Source organism: Rhinolophus sinicus, linkage group LG02 (genome assembly GCF_036562045.2).
Source record: "Rhinolophus sinicus isolate RSC01 linkage group LG02, ASM3656204v1, whole genome shotgun sequence".
In the NCBI taxonomy this organism is placed as follows: domain Eukaryota; kingdom Metazoa; phylum Chordata; class Mammalia; order Chiroptera; family Rhinolophidae; genus Rhinolophus; species Rhinolophus sinicus.
Window position 1 is genome coordinate 169234495 of NC_133752.1, and position 25975 is coordinate 169260469.

General features: G+C 34.4%; 1 protein-coding gene across 1 annotated transcript in view; it reads right to left on the minus strand.

Moving 5' to 3' along the window:
• PIK3C2G (phosphatidylinositol-4-phosphate 3-kinase catalytic subunit type 2 gamma) overlaps positions 1-25975 on the minus strand; it is a 276245-nt gene that overhangs the window by 141654 nt on the left and 108616 nt on the right. The window contains exons 18-19 of the mRNA XM_019744695.2: positions 19561-19654; positions 16386-16480 (exon numbers count right to left, since the gene is read on the minus strand). Coding sequence (XP_019600254.2) covers positions 16386-16480; positions 19561-19654 — 189 coding nt within the window. The remainder of the gene's footprint in view (positions 1-16385; positions 16481-19560; positions 19655-25975) is intronic.

Genomic DNA, 25975 nt, shown 5'->3' on the forward strand with positions numbered 1-25975 from the left:
TTATCTTTTACATTTCTGCTTCTTTTTCAGTCTTCTGTTTCTGCCTTATCTCTTTGAGTTTTAAATGTTGGCTTGATTGTTAAATATTTGAACTTTGCCTTTCTGTCTGTTCTTATTCTCCTATGACATTATCTATTCTTATGGTTTAGGCCTCATCTTTGTGTTTGTTGATCATTTCCTCTTTTTTGTCTGTAGTTCAGATAAAGATGTTTAGTACCGTTTTTTCCCCTGAAAATAAGACCTGGTCTTATATTAAGTTTTGCTCCAAAAGACACATTAGGGCTTATGTTCAGGGGATGTCATCCTGAAAAATCATGCTAAGGCCTATTTTCTGGTTAGGTCTTATTTTCGGGGAAACACGGTAGTTATTTCATATTTTATAGGTCCAAATTAATCTTGATATTTTTATCCCACCCCTAGGAACATACTCTCCTGAAACTCTATTCTGTCAGTTGTTCAGGCAACAATCTTGGTATCTTCGTTTGTTTCTTTTATGCCTCTCATCTAACCCATCATAAAATTCTGTTGGCTTTATTTTCAAATATAAATTGAGAATCCAACTGTTCTCACTCCTTTTACTCATTTTACTACTAAGCCACTATAATCTCTTATCTCAATTAATGCATTAGCCTCCTAACTGGTTTTCTTTTTCCTACTATTAATCTTATTTGATTGATTTGCAGCACAACAGTCAGAGTGATTCTATGAAAATATAAGCAAAATCATGTCTTTCATCTTCTCAGAACCCTCTAACAACTTCCTATCTCATTTAGGTTAAAGCCAATATTCTCATAATGGCATATACATTTTTATATAACTGGTCCCCACCTTCACCCTTTTGTGGGGAGCCATGGTTGCAGTTAACTTTAAAGCCTTAACAGAATGGCTCGGTTTATACTTAACCTATTTCCTCCCCCTGAAGCAATTGTCTCTGCCTGCATCTGGAGAGTGCTTGCATGCTGCTCAGGAACCGTTCGCTGTTGTGTGACTACACCCTTTTCCCCTCTGACCTCGTTTCCTATTACTCTTCCCTTTGGGCAGGCTAATCCAGCCATACTGGCTACATTGTTTTCTCACTAACACCCAAACCCACATTTCAATGCCTTTGCATGTTTTTTTCCTCTTCCTAGTATCTTCTTCCTTTAGATACCTACAGAATCGATTTTTTTTTTTTCACATCATTGAGTTTTTTTCCCAAATACTACCTTTAAATAAGGCATTTCATTCCTTCCTTATCTTAAAATTGCAACTTCCTGACCCTCATACTACTTATATCTCCTTAACTTTTTAAATGTTCTCCCTGTCTCTCATCAACATCCTACAAGCATATATTATGCGTCTTATTTTTTTTAAATGCTACATAAGCAAGGGCAGGAATTTTTGTCTGTTTTTATCCATTGCTACATCCTTGAAGACTACAACGTGACCTAACTCATGGAAAGTATTTAATACATATTTGTTTAATGAGTGAATTCTTCCTATGGAATAAAACCACAGATTTTATAGATATGAGCCCGATGTCTGATTGGATTTTCTGTTTCACATGGTTGTCCAACTCTATGGTCCCAAATCTGATCATATTACATTAATTCTCACAACAGCCTTCTGAAAGTAAATATTGTTTTTTTCACTTTTAATGCCTGAAAAAGTTAATGCCTCACAAAAGTTAAGTACCTTGCTGAAAGTCAGACACCTTGTGAATAGTAGAACCAGAGTCTCATCCAGGTACAGTAAGTAGATCCTAATTATGAACTATTACCCTATGAGTTAAGAGTACCCACGTTTTCATATGTTAAAAACAAACTGGTTGCTTTGGAGAAACACATTTTACTGCTATTTATAATAAAATAAAATGTATACTGTGGGCTGTTACATATAGTATAAGATTAATGAATTTGGTCTTTATCTTATTGACATTGCAGAATCATTCAGTAGATGAAATAGTAAACAACAGCGTTACTAGTGAGGAACTAACGATGTCCTGACATAGGGTTTAGGTGGAGATGGAGAGGAGGGTACTGATGCATGCAACATTTTATAAGTGACTTGGCAGATACACAGGGTAATGGAGGACAGATACACAAATGAGTGGCTAGGAAAGTAAGTCAAATGATGAGTGATTAGATGAGCCTGAAGAACCGGCAGAGGACAGGAGAGAAGTTTCTGTTGGCACTGAACTCCAGGTTTAGTGTGAGTGAATAAAGTCAAAATGTGAAAGGGTTAAGACATTAGATTTCTGTGTTTAAAGCTTCAGATGAGGATCCATTCCTAGTGATGACAAGATTTAACATGTAGTCATGGAAAGGAGCTGCTGAAGTGTGAAGGAGCTAAAATTCATTGATGAAAAAGAATGTCAAGGGTTCTTGAAGCTCAGGTGTTTAGCTGAATCATGCATTTAGAAATGAAAACATCTAGACTGGTGAGAAGACATGGATGGTGAGAGACACTAGGAGTCGTGTCCCAAAAGTTTTCCCACTTACTTCCCATTTACCCTCAGATGAAATGTGCATGAATGGAATCACAGAGTTACAGATTTATGACCACTTATGTGATAATATACTTTGCGTGGGAAGAGCTAATTAAAATATTTCTAAGCTATTCTCCAACAAATGAAGTATCATCATTTAATTAAAAAAATAAAAAAAAGAAGAAAGGAAAAAAAAAGCAGAAGAAATATTTGTTAAGTCTAAAAACTGTACAAGGTATATTGCATAATTTTATGTCATTTCACTCTCCAAAAATCTCAATTCTTTCATTTATTGATTTATTCAACATGTATTTATTGAGTAACTGTAGGTGTTGGGTATTTTTGGTAAGTACTTATTCTGTTTTACAGATGAGGAAATGGAGGCTCAGAAAGTTTAAGTAAGTTGCCCAGGATCAAAAGAAGTGTGATGTTTCATAGCTGGGATCACCATTTACTTCAATATAAAACACCAAAAATAGTGACTACAGTGTCATCCAGAGGCTGGAGCACCAATTGGACCTAATTTTAATGTATGCACAGAAATAACTAATGATTTCTTCAGGACAGTCATTGCTAAAGATGTTGGATAAATAGCCAGTCTTCACTGGTCATTAATCAATTGTCAGATTGGAAGAAATTGCCGACTATGACCCTGAAAGTAAAGCCTGGATAAATGGTGTTATTATACCTCAAGAACAAATTATTGAACTGTAGTCACATGCTCAGTAATAAGGCTTTTAATAAACATTTTGCACCAAATGAATAAATCATTCAAGGTTTAAAAATTTGGCTAAATATTGGAAAAATCCAAGATGGCTACCAACCATATTTTCTTCCCCATTTCATGAAATGTTTCAGTGGTTCCCTATGTTTTCTCAGATAGTCTACAGTGCTTTCCTGGTGTGGTAGGTTTAGCAACACTTTAGTGATCTGTTCTCTTGATGTTATAAAGAATTCTTTAAGTTCTTTGCTTTTTAAGTTCTCAACTTCTTGAGTGAATACAGTTTTGCATTTGCAGTTCACAATCACAACCCTTTAAAATAACCAAAGAAATGATGAAAAATTTTACTCATATTTTTTTTTTTCTTCTCAATTGTGCTAGCAGACAGATGAGTGTTGTCAGTAGATAGATGTTGGCAGTTGAAATGTAAAAACATGTACCAACAGGCAATCTGTGAATGTTGCTGGATTCCTTTGCCTATTAAATTTCTCTGAAACTAAATGATGCACATATTCCCAACTTTTTCTGACACTTAGAATGTTTCAAGATACTTTTCTCAACAAGAAGCTGAACTGGTTCATAAAGTGATTTTTCTGTTCCCACTTCCGTCCACTTCATATTCCATTGTTAAACTTAAATTATAAATTTGAATTGGAATAAAATAAAGAAAGAACAATTATAGGAGTAAGGAGTCAAATGTCAAGAATCCAAGAACTGAATTCTATGTAATTATTAATTTGTGATATAACCTTAGGAACTGGAATTTGAGGGATACTTCTTATGTTTTTAAATGATTCAAAAATATATATATCATTTGGATGTGCCAAATACTGGGGCTACCAAAAAAATGCGTACACATGGCTTGTATTCATCTTTTGTTATTGGTATATACTGAGTATTACAATTTTAATACAGTTTTTTGCTTTCTTAAAATGTGTATACATTTCTTTCGCACCCTCTATATATATTAAAGATCTTATTATACATGATTTCAACTTATTTTAACAATAATTCTGTTAGGCATAATTATATATCTTTCATATATTATGAAAATGATCAAGTACATTAAGTAATTTTTCCAAGACCGTATAGCTAGTAGAGACCTGAGTTGGAATTTCTACTCAAGTTTGTTTTCCTCCAAACCCTGTTCTCTTAGTATTACATTATCCTGCCTTATATTGTTATTGTTATATCTTTCATAATATTTAAGTGGTTTGAAAGATCACAGTGGATAGGGTATAGCAGCAAATTTTGGCTCTTCTACTTAGCAGGTTTGTGTACTTAGTCTTTCTAAGTACTAATTCCTTCATCTGAAAAAAAAATGAGGATAATAGAGTTATTGTGAATTAGTGAAATAATATGAAAAACTGACTAGCACAGTACCTAGCATTAACTATATGTCTACCACCAGGCAACACTATCATGAGAAGAAAAAGTATTGAAAATGGAGAGTTAGATGATTAGAATTCTTTGTAATACTCTTTAACTCAGAGTCTCAAGCAAGATATGCCAAATTATTTGACATTCTATCAAGAGTGGTTGGTATATCAGACAGACTGTGAACTCTGAAGATAAGCACTACTTGTGCAAGCTATTCACACATTATTGGTAAAAAATGAATCATACATGCCAAAACAAGTACAAGAATTCTAAGTTATTAAACATGACAAGTATTTGATTGAAATATCCAAGTCTTGGTTTTGTTGCAATAAAAGCAACAGAGATGAGGTTTTTTAGACAAGGAAAAATAAAGTCACTGTCTTTTCCTTGTAACTACAATAACTGCATCCAAATGAAATAGAAAATTGATTAGGAGGACAGCAACAAAATTTTGCTTTCAACCTTTTCAAAGAGCAATCTTTTGATGAGAAAAGATAAAAAAGTGAAACAAGGCCTGAAAATAAAGGCTTAGTCACTGACTAATACAAAACAAAACAAAAAAACTATGAATCCTCACAGTCCAGAAAAAAAAAAAAAAGCAAAACTGGAGAACATAAGATTCAGCAAAATTCAGAGACTGTTCAGTAATTCCCCAATGTTCATAGTCTCAAAATAGAAACTTATGTTTTAAGAGAGAGTAAGTGGCGACTTGGCAAGGTCTCCCCATAAAATAGCCTTTCATTTTCAATCAGGGTTTTAAGAAACAGCCTAGTTAAGCCAGTATAAAGCCCCTCACAATGTGGATTCAGTGTTAACACCTGATTCCTCTTTAAAAACTTTTATTCTGGAGCATCGTAGTGCTCTGTAAGTCACTGAACTCAGCTCCCCTAATTCCAGAGAGCTAGGGGAGTCTATTTTTAAAAAAGAGCAAAACTGATTATCATAATACCAATGACCAACTGTATGCATTTAGTATAATGGGATTTGTTCTGGTTGCCTGCTGTTTTCAGTACGGTAGTCAAGACAAGTTAACCTGTAGGCAGTACAAATACATGTGGTATGATTGCTTTTTAATTCATTCAACAAGTATTTGTTGAGTATCAATCATATGTACTATGTACAATGTTCTCTGTTAAGGATAAATGGTTAAGATAGAACTTCACAGTCAAGAAAGGGAACATAGGGTTTTACCTATATCACATCTATTCTTTGTTTCACACCTGAATAAAGAATATGACTTTGTTCAGATATCAAAACATTCAGGGAAGATGACCCATTTAGGGATAAATTCTGAATATTCTAAATCAATTGGGTAAGTCAATTCACCTGATTGCCGTTTGATCAGGTGATTGGTTCAGGATGACATGTGACCCCATTCTGGCAAATGATATATATGAAGTAAATTCTGATATGGGGTTTATAAGGACATTTTTCTTACTGGGAAAGGATGATCCCCTTTTATTTTGTTGCATGATGTCATGTATGGATATGATACCAACTGTGGCAGTATTCTTGTAGACATGATGTGAACTGGACAAAGGACAAGTCAACACACTGAGGAGACAGAGTAGAAAGATACAAAGAAACTGGGTTATGACAAAATCAGTGAGCTCCTGCAATAATAAACTTGAACTACTTTGCTACTAAATTTCTTGTTATATGAGATAATTAATTTTTCATATCATTTAAACCAGTTGAATCAGGATTTTCTGTCACTTGTAGCCCAAAATATCTTAGAGAAAAGGGAAATGGGGAAGTAACCAAAGATATGCAATATGCTAAGAACTGTATTGGCAGTGTGTACAGGGCAGAAGTCAGAGACATCTTCCAAGAAGATAAAATTTGAGCTGAGTCCTAAAGAACTCTGTGTAAACAATGGGACATCTGCATTTCAAGCAGAGGAAAATGCCATGTTCAAAGTCATCAGGGCATGAAAGACCTCTGAAAATTTGAGTTAACTCTTGAGAATAGGAAAGGCTATGTTTCATCTAGGAATCCATACAAAATAGGGGTGGGTGGTAGGTAGAGTTGAGATCATGAAAATCTATTGCAAGGTCATATTAAGGAAGAATAGATTTTTATCTCATAATCTGTTAATTCTAAATCCTGTTATCAGGAAAGTGCTGACTGAAATTATGGAATTGTGCTAACTGGCTGTGGGTTACCCAGGAACTAGAGCCTACTTTATGAGTTAGAGATCCAGTTGTATTAAATAAAAATTATTCTGACAACAGTATGGAAGATGTATGGGCTGGAGACAGGTAGGAATAAAAGGGAAGGAAAACAATTAGGAGGTTGTTCAATAGTCCAAGTGGGTAATACTGAAGGCTGAAGCTAAGGTGCTAGACATGGAAATAGGAAAAGGAACAAATTCAAGACGTATTTATGAGAAACAATAGTCAGGTCTTAAGGGCTTATTGAATCAGGAAAGTTATTGGGTAAGAATAATGCCTCCCAGATTTTCTGGGTGTCTTGGTAGTGGCTGTAAACTGGGACACTGCATATAAAAAAGGGCTTGGGAATGGTGGGGTCAAAGATTAAAAGAGTAGAGGAATGCGTAATTCAATTTTGTACTTTTGAGCTGCGATATCAGTTACCTACAATAGCTACATAGATATCTTAATAATCAACCCTGCAGGTAAAATGGTTATAACATATACCTATAGGTTGAAACTCTTGGAAATATTTATAGAATTATTGGACAGAAGACATTTTTAAAAGATGTCTGTCAAAGTGATGATTTTTAATTAAGTGGTTAGGCAATAGTATTTTTGGCTGTTGAGACCAATTTTAGGTTTTAAGAAGAAAACCAATGAATATATGTAAAGGTGAGTGCTGGTTTTCCTTCCATGCTCTCTTCCTCTTCCACTTGATGGCCAAATTTCTTGAGTCATTGGTGTTTTGCTTCTGTATTTAGGTATAAACCTGGTCTACTTTTCTACACTCCCTTGAAGTTAGATGGGGCCTCGTTACTGACTTCTGACTTAAGAAATACTGGCAAAGTGGTGTGTGACCTCAAGCCCGTTGATGATGCTAAAATCAAAAAGACAAAAGATAACAAATGCTGGTTTGGATATGGAGAAAAGGGAACCATTGTGCACTGTTTGTTGGTGGAATTGTAAATTAGTAAGCCACTATGGAAAACAGTATGGAGAATCCCCCAAAATTAAAAATAGAACTACCGTATGATCTAGTAATTCCACTTTGGGAAATATATTCAAAGGGAATGAAAAAACTTAACTCAAAAAGATATCTGCACCCCCATGTTCATAACAACATTATTTGCAATAACCAAGACATGGAAACACCCTAAGTGTCCATTGATGGTCAAAGAATAAAGAAGTTATAGTGTGTGTGTGTGTGTGTGTGTGTGTGTGTGTGTGTGTATGATGGAATATTATTCAGCCATAAAAATGAGGAAATCTTACTTTTATTGACAACAGGGATGGACCTTGAAGGCATTATGCTAAGTGAAATAATTTAGACAGAGAAAAACAGATACTGTCTGACCTCACATATATGGAATCTAGAAACAAAAAAACAAAAACAAAAAAAACACACACAAATTTATAGAAAGAGATCAGACTTGCAGTTAGCAGAAGTAGAGGATTGTGGGTAGGAAGGTGGTCAAAGATAAGTTAAGTACTAGGAACCTAAGGTACAATCTGATGACTGTAGTTAACACTGCTGTGTGATACACAGAAAAGTTGCTAAGAGAGCAAATCCTGAGATCTCATTAAAGGAGAATTTTTTTTTCTTTTCTTTTTATTGTAACTATATGAGATGGCAGATGTTAGGTGAACCTATTGTGGTAATCATTTCATAATATATTTAACTCAAACCATCATGCTGTATGTATTAAACTTATATAATGATAATATGTCAATTATCTATAAATAAAATTGGGGGTGGAAAAAACAAGGAAAAAAAGAGTGATGTGTGCTACTTCTGGACCTGGCACCTAAAAATACCTTTGACACGATGTTCTGACTCTCTCTTTTTATAATCTGGCTTCAGGGAATCCAGATGAGAACTCCAAATCTGGGTGTGTGTGTGTGTGGGGGGGGTGTGACTGAGCCATGAGACAGTAGACTGGCAAGTACCATCAATGTGCTGGTGTGTTCCAATTGTCTGTTACTAGTTTGGATCTTTCTCCTGCTCTTCAGGCTTCTACGGTCAGTTGCTTACTGAGTATTTTTACTTAGAAGGAGAGTAAAGATTGATTTTGCTTGCGTTTTATTATTGCCAAGTTCTTGTCTGGACTATAGAAATTTATTTTCTAACTCATTAACTTGATGAAATGGGCTGACTTGAATTTCATTAGCATATTGCTAGTTGCACAGTGTTTTTGAGAAAACTGAGACACCCTTGGTTTTATATAATGTGTATTAAAAATAAGTACAAACTGAATCTACTAAGTAAATTACTTAGTAATTGTTTTCTTATCAGTAATGGTCTAATAGTAAAACTCAGAGCAAATTTAGTTTTAAGTATGAATTAGTATCAATGAAAGAAAGATTCTGGAAAAAACCTACTGCTTCTTTCAAAACCCCTTCAAATATACAGTATTTTAGGGACTTACTGCATATACCTATTAATATTATAAAAGACAGCATTTGTGGGTCACACCAACACTTAATGGCAAAAATTTTGAGCTATTAGATATAAAGATATCAATCTGGGATATTGTTTTTCCTTTAGTTTTGCTTTTAAGTTAGGGAAAAGCCACCACTTCAGTACTTGAAAGAGTATCTAATTATTGATAGAGAAAAACAAACATTTTATGAATTCAAGTTGCATTTTTTTTAGAAGTCGATATTGAATTGGAAAAAGACCTGAATTAGGCATGAGATGTCATGAAAAAAATATTTTAATCTCAAGTCTTTAACCAGCTAGATGGTTGCCGTTGGATGAATCACTTGTTGAAATCCCTTTCTGGGAGAAAAGGGGTTATAGCAGATGATTTTGAAGGCTCCATTTGACTCCCCAGTCCTGTAACTCTATGAATATATGTTAGTCTATTCATTTTGGAAGCCAAATTCAAATATTATTAGAAGACAAAGATGATTTCTTAACAGAATGCGTTTTTGTTGACCATAGTTTTAGTTGGCTAGAGCAAAGTTGGTCTCATGGAGAAATAATGAAAATTAAGCAATACAATGCTGATTTTTCAAGGCCTTAACCCAAATCTCTAGCATAAACTATGACAGAGGGGACTGATATTATTATAGGAAAACCAGATTTCTATCTAAGGAAACGGTGATATAATTGCACGTGGCTATTATAATGAAAAATTGCTAGAAGAGTGGATTAGGAAGTTCAGTTCCCAAAGGCCAGATATGGTCCAAGTTCAACATTAGAGGTCAGTACACATATACAAAATGTTCATTTTTATAACTCTTCACTTTTTTAAAAACAAAATAAAAAGAAATGGAGGGAAAATCATTTAAACTCGGAATAAATTTAAGGTGTAGCTCTGTTCCTGGCTTTTGCATGGATTCGTGGTGGAACTTGGTATCATAGTCTTTTTTCATGTGTATTTAATAGGCATAATAACACTTAAATGATATTCAAAAATTAATTTAAAAACTGTACTCTGTTTTAAAAAATAATTTTTTTAAAGAGACTTCATAAAACCTCCACCAAATAAACTAGACATGAAACAGACAAAAACAACTGTTCCCATATTATGCCTTAACTAGAAAGCTGTGTTAACGGATTTTACATATTACTATGTAAAAGGTAAACTTTCTTACAAATATCCATCACCTTTTTTCAGGTTGATAGGGTAGAGAACAGCTATTATTAGTTTATCAAATTGCTTATTGTACTGATTTCATCTGGTGTATACTTTTCTGAGAACAACAGGGTGAAAGATAATTACAACAGATCCATATTAAATGACAGCAAGACATATCTTTCTGTTACAAAAAAGTGAAACAATAATATATTATTTATTACATTGTAAAGGTAAAAAGGTGAATTAGTAGCAACTCAATGATTCTAGAAGGTAAAGGACTGAGACTTTAAACCCTCTTATTGATTCTGCATCCTGCATGCTCTATTACACTGCAATAACTCCCTCAAGTTCAGCTCTGTACTCTTTCTTCAGGGAGTGTTTCAGACATCAAAGCAGAGCGGGCATTTATCTCCTTTGTGCATTCATTTGTATGCCTTTATCAGTATTTAACTCTGACAGAATGGGAGCACACATCTAAAGTTTTTTATTTACTTGATGGCCAGTCTTGCCTTTCTGCTTAGAAGTTGTATTTGGGACAAGTCATCGGCAAAACCTATAAAATGGATAGAATTTGTTGTCAGTTCTCTCTCTCTACTCCATCACTGTCACATAGCCTCTTTCCTGCTGCCTGGATGCTAATGTGTGGTTAGCCTGTGAGCTTATTTAGGCAAGGACCATTCTGTTTTATCTTAATAGTTCAACAGTGCCTAGCATCGTAATGTTAGTCACATAAATGAACAGATGATAAACTAATTCATCATAAGCATTATATATATATATATATATATATATATATATATATATATATATATATATATGTATGTATGTATTCACATTAGAAAAGTACTTATGGGAGGGAAAAAGAAGTCCTTCACTCATGACAATTTCAGGCACCAGGGGTAGATATACTTAAGAGACGGACATGTGTGACCTCAAATCATATGATGCAAAATTTTCACATTATTTTTCTTTATTTAGAGTTGTCCCTGATTTGTGAAATTGACCCCAAATTCTAGATTAAAAAAAAAAAGTCAGGGTAGATTGTTTAGCAAATGAATGGGCAGATTTTGTATGATCTCAATTTTTATGGGCAGTGTAGTAAAGCTTATAGAATATGGTCCTTTAATACCATGTGCCATCCTGGAAAGATCCCCTGGTACCAGAGATGTTGGCTTAATTCATTCTGTGGGTCTCCTAACTGGTCCAGCACACACTGCTGCATCAGCTTACTTTTCAGGCACTTAGTTCTGATGCAGGTTAGTCCCTCACTTCTGCTCCACTCTCCCTCCAGTCCAGTTGACTTCACTAGTGATATCCATTGCCTCGTACCTGACTGGGCCAATCTCCAGGATTTGCTCTAGCCTTTCCAGCCCTGGTTTGGCATCAAGCCCCACTGACTTATGCCAAACAGCCCTCAAGCTCAAGCAGCCCTCTTCTGCCCCCTTCTGTCACAAGTCTGCATCTGCACAGCTTGGCTCCGGCAACAATCTAATTCATTCATTCATTCATTCATTCATTCATTCATTCAATAGCAATTTATTGACTAGCTGTTAAATGCCAAGTGTTGTACTAGGTGCTTGTGATATATCAGTGAATAAAACAGAAAAAAAATTGCTGTACTTATAAAGCTTACAAATGAGACCTTCATCTCAATCCATCCCCACACTTTGAAGGAAACACTTTCAGATTTTTGTAGCACATGCCTTAACCATGTAGCACATGCTTACCATGTTTCCCCGAAAATAAGACCTAGCCATACCATCAGCTCTAATGAGTCTTTTGGAGCAAAAGTTAATATAAGACCTGGTCTTATTTTACTATAATATAAGACCAGGTATAATAATAATATAATACAACATAATGTAATATAATATAGTATAATACTGGGTCTTATATTAATGTTTGCTCCAAAAGATGCATTAGAGCTAATGATATGGCTAGGTCTTATTTTCAGGGAAATAAGTATAACTGTGGTTAAAACACGGTAAAACCATGATATAAAATGGTTCCCTACCATACAGATTGTGATTCAAATTGGCTCTCTTCTGGAACTCACTCAATTGGACTTAGTGTTAGGAGCATGAAAGACTGAAATATTGCTGTTCCATTTATGATATGTCTCAAAGTATACTGCTGCTCCAATTTAAAAAAACAACAACAACACATATTTAAATTCTTTATCTTCAATAAAGAAATGCTTAGCTAGGTCAGTTTCCCTAGAAGAGACTATGAGACAGGAATTTAGGTGTCTGTGATTTACTGAAGGAGTGTTCTGCAGGAAAAATCCCCTGAGGAAATAGAGTAAGCATTATAGGGAATAGAGTTAACAAGGACAAGGTCAAAGTCAAGTCTAGGCTTGATCTGATGAGAGGGGAGGCTCTGGTATGTAAATTATTGCACCTTTGAGATTCCCCATCTCCCAGGCCAGATTCCTGTGTTAGCACGGAACAATACTCCAGAGAAGAGGCAGTTGTCAGTGAGCAGTCAGTACTCACAGAAGCTGCCAGAGGGTGCACCACCCAGGCAAAGAGCTTCTAGCAGAGGCACCAACAGCATCTTTGAGAGTGTACTGTATGGGATTCCTGGCATGTGAAAATATTGATGGCCTTAAAGAAATATCTATGGAGTCATGACTTTGAAAACTTTTTACTTTTTTCAATATCTCCTAAATTCCAGTAAATGGTGGGGTGGGATTAATATGCTGAAGAATGTGACATGATTGCTATCATTAACCAATACATGGACTAAGAGTGGAAGTAGTCAGAAAGCTAGAAGTGCTCAGGTAGTGTGACGTGACAACTGTCAGAACCATGGAGAGTACATTCTGGGATACAACGTGGGAGCAGAACTCGCTCAACCCAGATGGTGGCTGGGGAGACGTTCAGGGAAAGCTTCTGTATGATGTGACATCACAGCCAGTCTAGTCAGGGTCCTTCATAAAATCCTTTGCTTGTTATATAATTTCCTGTGGTTGCCATAATAAATTGCCACAAACTGATAGTTTAAACAACAGAAATTTATTCTCACAGTGCTGGAGACCAGAAGTCTGAAATCAAAATAAGGCTGTGCTTCCTTTCAAGGTTCTAAGGGAGAATCTTTTTTTTTTTTTTTTTTTTTTGCCTCTCCCAGCTTCTGATGACTGGACATTTCTTAGCTTCCAGCTGAATCACTTCAATCAATGCCTCTTTCTCACAAGGCCTTTGTGTATGTGTGTGTGTGTGCATGTGTGTCTGTGTTCTCCTCTTCTGTGTCTTATAAGGACATTTATCAATGGATTTAGGACCCACCCTGATAATCTAGGTTGACCTAATCTCAAAATCTTTAATTTAATTACATCTTCAAAGACTCTTTTTCCACATAAATTCATATTTACAGGTTCTTGGCATTAGGATGTGGATATATATTTTGGAGTCCTCCATTCAGCCCAGTATCTCACTATCAGTTAAATAGTTTCCTATCCAAAATGGCAAGGAGCAGTGAGTTTAAGCTTCTATAATTAATTGCTATATGATGGGGAGAGGGGCCTCCAAGGTATGAACCCAAAACATTATGGTTCCCAATTATAGCCACCTTTTAGGAAGCCAATTGGAATTGAAGACTTTTAAAGCTTCCAAATCCAAAGCTTATTATTAACCCCCCTTCTGCGAAAAATAAGGGCTACTCATCTTACAGTCACCCTTCTGGTGGAGGGGACTTGTGGTAATTCCAAGTCAACTTCTCTTTTCAGGAAGACCACACAGTGCTTCCAAGCAATTATTCGGTTTTTTGTCTAAGCCAATTTATTCATAATTCAGTATCTAATGAGGCAAGCTTCTGATCAGAGGTAGTGACAGGTGGAAGCAGTGGATGGTGGGAGAGTTATTTAGGAGGTGTAGAGTTATGGGGCTTGGTAAATAATTAGGCATGTTTGTGAGAAACAGGGAAGATCCAGAGAAGACTGCAAGGCCTGGGAGAGCAGGTCAAGATGCTGAGGTTAGTGTTAAATATGTTGAATCTGAGGAAGCAGTAGCTTCTCCAAGTGGAAAAAAAAAATTATTAAACTGATGGCTGATGGATTTCCAACTTTTTAAGTTATTATTACAGAACACTGCTTTTTAAAAAATTATTATTAAGGAAAGATACAATGAGAGGTTTTAAAAGTGTGTCATGGGGGGTTTGAGCTGCATTCTTAACGTTTTAACTCAACATTCTACACATAAATATTCCCTAACTATGGTGGTAGGTACCAGCTATTTTTTTTTTAAACTTGAAGACATGTTTTAAATATAAGTAATATTATTTCATGTTTAGTATATTTTGCCCGATTCTTAATTTTTATTTAAGTTTTAAAATGATGTAGGGATTTTAATCTCTCCCTCTAGTTTCGTATTCCTTTTTCATATTCTCACCAATTAAGTACTCAAAAACAAGTGATCCATTTATAATTTATATGATTTTCTATTCCTTCCATCTTATTCTCTTCTTAAATCAGTGAGAGGAGAAATGAGCTTTGTTATTGGTCTTTCTGTTTTTTATAAGGGTGAGAATTATACTTACAAGGACTGTCCTTCCAACTTCTTTGGAAACAGTGACATAATTGTAATTATTGTGAGCTTGCAAGTATGACATTGATTTACAACTTTGTTTGCACTCATTGTTGGCTTTCAGATGACTCCACTTCTCACACCATTTTAGCAGATGAAGGACTTAGTAAGGTAGCACAAGTATTATAACAATCAATGTGTAAGGATAAGGCCTTGATACTTTATTCTATTTTTAAGATATATTTTTAAAATTACGTTTTTTATATACTTTTATATTATATATTTATTTCAAATATTTAAATCAATGTTGTTATCTGGTCAAGTTACTTTTTAATATGCTTTCATTTTAATGAACACATGTGAACAAAAAGTGAAGAGTAAAGTTTAGGAGAAATAACCATTGAGTTTAATGGACTCTTAGTTTTAATGTGATAGCCAAACATCACCAAATAGTCTCACATAATTTTCTTTAGCTCCACAGTAGCTGAATGAAAAACTAAAGGGAATAAGACTTCATTCAGAGCTTCATAAGAGAGTCCATTCAGTGAAGGACCCATTGCTAGTCAATGTATCTGATGCCTCATTATACTGACATATTAGCGAAAAATGTTCTGCTTTTTATATTAGGCATTTAAAATGAAAATGAACATCCAACCAAACATGTGCCTGACAATTCCTTGTATCTCTACTTTGCTGTGAAACACCTGATTCATTTTCATAGGAAGAGTGATGTCAACATGAGTAATGTTTTCTGAAGCAGAAAAAAATGATACTGAAAAATGACATTGACTTCCCTTTTTTTGTTGTTAAAGTTCTTCACTAGCAACTGAAGCCAGTAGATGATGCCTTACATACATACATAATTGAGGACAAAATACAGACCCAATTTTATCCTTAGGTCACTGACACTTGTAACTGTTAAATTTTTCACTATGAAATTGAATCTACAAAGTTAGTAATGAAAGAAAGGGTAGGATGAACAGCATCCAAAGAACATGATGTTTGATAGATCAAGAGGATAGATGATGGGAGAAATTCTAATATTTCTAAAATAAGTTTATTTCTCCAATAATAATACTCCAAATTTATGCTTGAGGAAAAGTTTAGTGCCCTAAGAATTTTCAACAGGAAGAGTATATATTGACCTTTTGATTCCATTGCTTATAACTAATACTGTACAGAAACTGATTTTAAAACACACAATTTTCCAAAACACCAAAACATACACAATCTTATAACTAGATTTTATATTGAAATCTTCAATTAGTAGATATGACCTTTGATTTAAAGCTATAGGAGAGGTATCATCCAGATTTAAAATTCATAGCGGATTTAAACAGCAGCAACAGTACAAAAGGAAGATTTTGAAGATGACAGTTACATTATACACATACGTAAAAATAATGTTGACAAAGAATCTCAAATTTGGCTTAATTTTAAGTGGAGGTTTATATCAATTACAAGGCAAAGGAATCTTCTGACTTCTTTTAAATCTGCCCACAGAAAGAAGCTGACAATAAAAAAGGCATCCTATCTTATCTTAGTTAAACTTACCAGTAAAGACGATGGGCAATCTGGATGCTTTTCAATGAACGGTGTATTAGGAGTTGCACTAGAGGACTTTCAAGGTCCCATTCAAACTTGACAGCCTGAAGTAAGAGATATAATTACTTAACTCTTTTCTTTCTCAGTAACAAACTTATAGCAGGATACAGAGGGACTTAAGAGGCTTGAGAAAACCCAAGGAAAACAGCATAAATATTTTAACAAAATGTCAATAATGTATTTTGATAGCTTTATTAGCTGGTACATAACTAATAGCAGAGCTCACACAGATCACAGAATTTAGATTTGTGCAGTCTTGTTTCCTTTCCTTACTTATGCTTTAGTGTCACAGGATAATAAAAAAGAGCAGGTGGCTGGTAGAATTCAACCAGGCCTAGGAGGAGAGTCCTAGCACAAAAATATAATATCATGAACAGTGTTCTGGATATAAAAATTGCATTATTAAACAATAGATATTTCTGCCCTTTTGGAGATGAAATTAATGCACACCCACAGCCTTAACTGAAATCACCAACTGTATCAGTATTAGCCTGCAGATCTTAAGATTTACTTACAGGTTTCAAAGCTGATTGTTGCCACCATAACCCACATATTCCCAAATCCTTTCCCTCATCTCCACTGTGAGCAACTGTCCTAAGGTTTTCCAGGATACCCAACCTGGTGTAAAACACAGAACGCGATGGCAGCCCCTGATATCCTTAGAGACCTAATTCCAACCTCCACCTGCACTCAGCAGGGGCTTCACTCCCAGCAGTCAGTACCTGGGCCCCCACCATCATCCCAGGAATCTGAATATGTTGTAAAAATAAAAACCAGATTCTCTTCATAAAAATGCTCATTTCTGCTTGAGAGGCAAAGCTTCTATTCTTGCTTGCTCAATAAATAATTTAATTTGTGGTGTGCATGCAGACAGACAGACACACACACTGAGAGTTTAAGCCAGGTTTTGTACCACAGTGCAGACAGCAGAAAAATGTGAATACATCATTCATTCACACGCACACCCGAAGAAACACTTCAATATGCTAACATCCTTAAGGATGGGGAAGTTTAGGAATTCCTAAGGTGTGAGAGTGCTAAAGATGATTTCAGCAAATTTGCATACACTGCAGCTGTCTGAATGTGTAAAGATCATGATGTATGTTGTCTTAAACTGAAGCTCTGGCCTTCTTTCACTTACTTGCTAATACCGGGCTGATTAGGTCACGGACTGTGTTTATATCCTAATAGTGAGCAAAGCCAATAAGCATCTGAGCAGGAGAAAAGTCTCAGAATTCCCTTCCATGCTTCTGTTTTTAGCTTTCTCTTTAGACTTCCCCATTATTTCTTCTTGAACTCAATCATTCCTTGCTGATCCTGAATTGCCTTCCTTGCTTCCAAACTCCCTGCATCAATCACTCTGTCTACCAATACAATTTCCCCCTAAATCCTGCCTTACCATCTAGGATATAAGCAATTTTTTTGGTGCACATTGCATTCTTATGAACTCTGTTCTTGGAACCTATCTGCATGGCTATGACTTGTGGTTTGCAGTAACCTCTGGGTCTGTGTCTTATTCCTACCTATGAACCACGTCTTCTGTCTTCATCATGGTCACAGAGTCCTCTCTTTCTACTTTAACTTAACCTGCATACTTCTAACAAGATCACACATACCAAAATAACATGCTTCCGGAAAATAAGCAACAGGACAGGTTTTTTTCTTTTTCTTTTTATTTTATTTTATTATGTCTTAGAAAGTTTTGAAGTCAGGGTAGAGCATGGAAGTTTAAGGGTAAACTCCATAACAAATGTTTTAAAAATTCTTTCCAGTTTTTACTTATTTTATAGTCATATTGTACACTTCTTCCCCTCTCAAAACATTGTATAATACTCATTTTTAATTCAGGAATAGCTGCAACTTTACCTAATTTTACCTCTGTGTATTTGCTATGTTGGAATCTGTGTGTACCTTGTCTTAAAAATATGAATTTGCAGGTATATGGCGCTTAGTGATATTCCTAGTGCCAAGTGTATTGGTGCCTTCAAAGGGGTATAACCTATATAAACTTTTATAAAAACCTCCTTTTTTGAGTTATGTTAGATGTAACATGTTGCCCATACTCAGGGGCTATAAGAGAATAGCATTCCTGCAAGTTGGATTAATCTTTATTTTCACTACACTATCCTGGTAAATCTAAGGAAATAACAACTGTAAAGATTAGTATACGTAACTATATGGTACAGCTATTTCAAAACCAGCTCTCTTGGAGGCTTTCAGAGAAGTACATATTATTTGCAAAATAATATGTTATTGCAGTCTAACAGTAGAGGCTTTCCCCTTAAGTCTCAGAGTTTCCAGTCTTAAATGTTCAAAAATGGAGGCACCTGACATTTAAAATAGCTTGTAACTACAGCCTGGCTTTTAAAAATAAGAAAACACCTGAGTTAAAGAAACAAATAAATAACAACAACAACAAACCATAAAGACCACTATTTTAGGACTATTCAGCATTCAGTATACAGTCAACATGGAAAAAAAAATTGTTTGTAGCTTGGTTATTCAGTCATTTACATTGTCGTTTGTAAAACATTAATTGTTTATATTTGAAAATATTCAGACTAAATCAGTCTTCCTCATAGTCCTAGGTAAATTTATATTATTTTCAAAAATTACTCCAACATGGTGATATTTGGTGTTGTTACAAAAATGTACTATTGTGGCAGAATTTGGGTACTATCTTATAAGAGTACTTTTATAAGATTTATAATCAATATTGGGATACTCTGAGGGAAAGGCAGGAAACATTATGAGGAGCTGCCTAGCAAAAGGCTGTTTTCTATGTAACATTTATTTGGTTAGTTTTTTATTGTTTTACATATTCAGGTAAAAAGATTTCATCACAAGCATCCCTGTTTTTTTCCAGTTCTAATTAATAAATGAAGTTGTTTTTCTTTAAAAAACATTCCTTTCTGGGTCTTATATACCTTTTTTTTTGGTAACTGTACCACTTTCGTCTAGAAATGTCTGCTTTACCCATGTTGATATATGAACTATAATTTAGCCTCTTGACTGGCCAAATTGCAATACCACTCTAAGGAGTCTACTGTTGATTCACTGGAAACTTTTAAAGAGAATTATTAGTTGAAATCCTGGAATACCTTGGCAACTCTGCTGTTCTTACCTGAACTAGCTGTGGGAGGTAGTCCAGAAGTTCATCATTTAAGAGGTTATCTAATTGTTGAACTGCCACTTTACGAATTTCTTGATCTGGAAAGCTAATACAAAGTAAATATATCTATTAAGCTGTTAATGGTATGAAATAATACATGAGAAATACCTTAGAAACAGAACAAATTCTGTCTTGAGTGCATAAAACAAAATAATAATCCCATAATCATTTAAGATGAACAGTAGTACCAAATAATAATTATTGTTCCATATCCTTTACTTTCATGTGGACTGCAGTATAAAGTCCTTTTGACAAGGTTTTGGAAACTTTGAGTTTAAGTCAGATCCCTGCCAGCTTTCTCGTCTATAAAATGTGAGTTATAGTATAGCTAAAATATTGTCTAAAATAGTATGAAAATCTTTGTTTTTAGTTTAGCCATGCATTTATTAAGTAAACTATTATCAGTTGGAGACATGGTGGTTTATGTGACTAAAACTGGTAGGTAATACATTTAAATGATTTTCGCCAGATCATAATGAAAATCAGAAATATGTTATCTTATAATAAATACACACAAATAATTAAATAAGGCTAAATCTTACTAGACTATGAGTTCTTGAGGGAAACTGTGCCTTATTCTTTTTTGGTCTGCATATGTCTGTTGTAAGATTTAGCACCCATTAGACACTTAATAACTGTTTGTTACTGAACTAAATTTATGGAGGTATTTAGCATTTGAAATCCTATTCCAAAGACAATTTATCCGCAAATGGGCTCCTCAGGTTGACATCATCTTGTTCCATCGGAAGAATTAGATTCAATTATCTCCGAGCTCCTGGAAATGCCTAGAGATAACTTTTGGCACTATACTGCCTTGACATGATTTTCACATACTGCTTTGATGTGATTATATAACTAGGGCTTTGGTTACAACAATTAATTTTAAGTAAACAAGTTTTCAAAAAAATCAATATGCATAATTTAAAGCTTTCAAAGCTGATATAGTAATATTGGAAAACAAAAAAAATGAATAAACAGATAAATAAAACCCCACAATCATTTTGTACGTGAGCTAACTGAATGCTTTTCAACCAGTCATGTGAGAGCTCTGAAAATTGGCTCCCAAAACTATGGAAGTTAGAAAGCTTTAAAGTCTTCAATATCCAGTCTCTTTTCAGTATATCTGGTTACTGAAAGGTGAAATAAATACTACACAGCTACAGTGCAAAGGAAAAAAGTGGAATTACTTAGCAACTCTCAACTATCCTTGATGGCAGTTTGGAATGTAATGCTTATACAGGGTACGTATTTTTTTTCTTCATTTAAACGGAACCTTTTAATTGCAACAAGAATATCACTTCCAAGTGTTGTCACTCAAAACGTTTGTTTCTGACTGGCAAATATTTTTCCAATAATTTTCTTTCTTTGAACATTCTAGTAATGAGACCTGGTGAGAACTGTAGTCTACACACATCTCATGAAGTACCACGAAGGGCAGAAGATCTCAGTATAACATCAAGCACAGATGGAGAGCAGAAAGGGTGCAATAAAAAAGCAAAGCTAGAAGAAGGTCAGATTGTTTTAGCACACTAAGACTTTATTTTCTCTTAACTAAAATGTGATAGACTGTAATTTATTGCTCTCAATTACTAAACCACTTTTCTGAAGCTTGCAGACATCAAGGTCAGTTTGAGGACAGTCTGAAGTCTTAGAGAGAGAAAATACTTACTTGGCACATTTTGTTGCCTAAGTCATGACTTAATACTAGTAACCCATGCTTCCTTGTGTGCCTATTTTATCCTATTGATATGAATGACAGCAAAGAAAGGAAAATAATAAGCGAACATCATAACAAAATAAAACTCTTTGGTGAACACTATGTCTCTAATTATATAATTATTTCTAAATACTAAAATGTAAACTGCAGGAAAGCAGAACATTTTTGCCAGTTTTGTTCATGGTGATGAACCCAGTGCCTCCAGATCGATGGGCGCACTTTACCTACTTCTTTGAAGAATGTCCAAACTGAATTATCTTTCCACCTAAAACATCTCTACTGCCAGACTTTTCTCTTGTAGTCTGTGTTATCATCTTCAATCATGTAGGTCTAAAATTTTAAGAGTTATATTGTCCCCCTCGTTTGTCCTCATCATTAATTTTTTTCCTCTTTCCCATCTGCCAAATTTTATTCATCCTTGAAGTCGAAGCTCAAGCATCAATTTACCTGTGAAGCTGTTCTAGCTCCTTGGTAGTCCCTGTAGTTCACAGCCTTTTCTGTGGGATTCTATATTATGTGCATGGCTGAGGGCAGGTGCATTCATTTATAAATTCTTAATGCAAGTGCAGTTGAATAAAAGTTTTTGGAATTCCTAATAGTCTTTTATCCCTATATCTAATTAGTTGCCAAGTTCTGTTGATTTGTGTTCTAATGGCTCTAGCATCATGCCTGATTTTAGTTGCTTCGGCAACTATCTAGTCTAGGTCATAATTATCTCATGCTGGTATACACAGTTTTTATAGTAGTACCTTATATTTCCTAAATTATTTGAAAGTTCATTTCTCATAAAACATTGAATGGTTTTCTATTACCAATAGGCCTCTTTTAGGTCCATCTATATTCAAGGCTAGCTGAACACTTCAGATTTTTCTACTCCTGTAACACTGAATACAACTGCTCTGGCTCATTGGTATGTTATTTTTATTCTGAAAAATGCCATGTGCATTTTCACCTTTGTGAGCACTGTAACCTCTCCTTGGCCCACTGTCCTTTCTCATCTTAAAGCTCTAGTCTTCCTTCAAAATAGGGACCAAGCCCTTTAAGGTGACTATTCCAATCTTTAGTAATCACTTCTCTGAACTCCATGGCTGACTCCACTGGTCAATTAGGATCTGCTAGTGGGCATTAGGATTTATCTTTTTTATACACGTGTCATTGTTTCTCAACTAATGAACAATTCAGCTGAGGATAAGGATTGTTCCATCTTTTTTTTTCACTCCTAGGATTTAGCACCATGATCCTTGCATGTTGGGTAATTAATTAAAATGCATTGACCATGATAATTTTAATAAGGAAATCATATTATAAAGCCCATTTTACTTTTTTTGCTGTGCACTGAGATCATTTCCATAGGTAGCAATAGGTTTAATTCCACAAATATTACTCATAAATTTCAGATTTTTTTCCTTCTCAGTCAAAACGGTAAGAGAAAAACAAATCTGAAGGCAATGGAAAAGAAGAACTTTTTTCTTTTTTTTTTTAGATTTCTTCAGGAACAGGAAAACAAAAAACTCATACTATCTGTATCGTATAATTCAAAAGAAAAAGTATATATTTGTCTTAATATGTACAAATGCCAGAAAGAATATTTTTGTACTGTAATGGAAAGGGATGTCTCTTTTTATTCACTACTGTTGCTTGAAGTTCAGAAAGAAATTGGAAGAAAAATTGCTAAGAAACTAACCACATCCTGAGATGTGCCAGAGGCCTAGCACATTAAAGCATATCCACATATAACTTACATTTGACTATTTTAGGAAGAGTTGGCCACATTGAAAAGATGCTGGTAGTGTTGGTGAAGTTCCTGGGAAATAGGCTGTTTCATACATTGATGGCAATATATAGCAATAGGAATTAAAAAAAAAAAAATCTTTAAATGTGCTTATTCCTTATGTAGCAATTTTACTTTTGGGAATTTATCTTAGGAAAAGAATCAGAGATGTATGTGAGGATCTATGTATGTAAGCAAAACTGGCAATGATATAAATGTGTAAAAATAAAAAGTTTATGCAATGAGCATATGACAATATATGCAGTTATTAAAAATATTAGATGAATAATGATAATAGCATTAATTAAAAACAAAAAATAATGCTGTATAATACCATTAAAATATGTGTATATTTCTCTATACACTTTAAGATGTAAAGGATCAAAATATTAATACCAAATATCTCCATGGACATTTCATGGATGACTATAGTTTTCTTTTTTTAAGTTTAGTTTTTAAAGGTTTTCAAACTTTTTATGTGAAAGTTTACTAGTTACTAAAAATAACTTTTTTTAAAGTAAGGCCATTCAACTAATTATGAAAATATAATAATTGCAAATTCATTACTACAAAAAAAAAGCTTCAAATCGTATGTCCTTTTACACATATGCCATTGTGTGAAAGAATAACAGTCATGTTTTTAAGTTGTCTTTGAATATTCTTTTAACTTACTAGCCCCAATTTGGGATCTCCAACTCTAGAGAATTTATTCTTAATACCTATTTAAGAGCTCTGAACTCAGCCGTAGATAAATGGACAAATATGTTCCACAAATCCTGACATCTCTTCCCTGTGATGTTGTCTGAAACTATTTAAACATTCTTTTGGGATATAGCTGTTGGCATTTCATGCTCAGTAACTCGTTCCACAATGAGGTGAGGGCTACCCATATTAGTTCTCTGACTTTGGTGTGATATTTACAGACTGAAATGTCATATGTAACAGAAGCACTGCAACCTATATTGAATTTTCCACAAGTCAGGTAATTGTATTTTCCAATGACCTGATTTGCTTGAAAAATGCATATAATTCCTGAGAATAAACCAGCAGCCACTCCTTAGAGATTCTGCTAATCTTGTTACTATAATTACTCTAGACATGGACATTACACCCTGAGTTTTAGGAAGAAACAAAAAAGTATTGTTAGAAGATTCATCAGGCTGATATCAACTAAGTCATTTATAAGAAATCTCCTTATAATCAATCAGAAAATAGATTATTTGCAATGTAATAAATGGAGATTTATCTGGCTTGATATATTAAAAAGATATAAAGTCAATAAATTTCCATTAGTTGTTGGGGAGGAGATTATGTAAGGTGAGATAAATTTTTATTTATTATGGAAAAAATTTAATTAGGCTTAATAAGAGTCCAAGTGAAATAATTACTTCTTTAAAGTTATTCGTCACTTTTAAATGTTCGTTTAAGAAACTTTCTGTATCTAATTTATTTTCCCAAACATGTCACAATAGGGGAGCAAAAACACTTATGGTCAAAAGCAAGACATCAGACTGGCTTACTGTTCAGTTTTATTTGAGTTTTGTGAGTAGTGGTTCTATATATTCAGGGTTTAGTTGCCTGTGAATTGAGCTACCAATTGAATCTTTGGGATATTTAAAAGGACATGATACCATGGCTAAGATAAATATAACTCTATACAATGATTGTAAGGAACTCCCCCTCTTTTAAATATTTACACTTCCTTTCATCTCAGAGGCTATAGGAATATCACAAAGGACTCAGACAAGCTTCAACAGGGCCTTTGGAGTTGTGAAGTTTCAACAGAAAAATACATCTTTCAACTTCTTCCTTTTGACTTCTATTTTATAATTTCTAATCCTTTCTTATTCCCCCCCACAACCCTTTGAAAATTATTTTTCTAGTTTAAAAAATGATATAGGGTCCATATCTTATTCAAAGAACTTTTGAAGTGATGGGTAAAAACCGAATGGGATGTAACAAGTGTCGACCTTTAAAAAAAAACAAAAGCAACTTTGAGTAAACTGAAAAGCAAAGCAATCTGAGATTAAATATAAGTGTAACAGAAATGTCAGACTTCAGAATACATAGTAAGAATTCACGGAATGCCATGAGGCTATTCACAGTTAAAAGCCACAATGTCAGGTTAGATTTGAAAACTATCAGAAGTGCAGAACTATTTCTCCAATAGGCTCTGAGTCTGATGGTACATTCTGCATCAACTTCGAAGAAAAACGTCAATATGAATACTTTGCTATTTTTCTAGTACTAAAAATGATATGATGTGACACAAAAATGTTTTTCTAGAAAAAGTGGTGGATAAGGATTTCTTTTAGGATGATTGTAAACCTCTGTCTGCTGAATAATTCATGTTCCTTCAAGGATTTTCACATGATTACAGAATATTAGAACTCAAGGAAACTTGGAGGCCTGGTTCAGTCTTCTGATTATACAGATGAAGAAATTGAAACTCAGACAGGAGAAATAAGTTGTTTGTCCAAGGCCATTTGTTGGTGGCACTGAAATTAGAATCTAAATATCCAGAACACCAGGCCAACAGGCTTTCCATAGTATATCTAGCAAGGCCTTTTTATTTTTTGACTAGGTATTTTCCTATATGCTTATATAAAATCCACAAGACTAGCTGGGGTGTATTATTTATTTTACTGCATTCTAAGTGGTTGATAGAGACACATAATAGTCATCAGTGTAATTTGTCAGATTGGACTGGAGTATTTTCCCCATCATGAACCAAAACGAATAAGAATGAATCTGAGACCCAAAGAGTCAAGGAAACCGTACAGAGATATTTCCCGATAGTCTATGCACTCGCATAATGAAATTGGGAATTAACTGTACAGTCATGGTATTAATTAAAGAGTAGTGTTGATTTAGTTCCT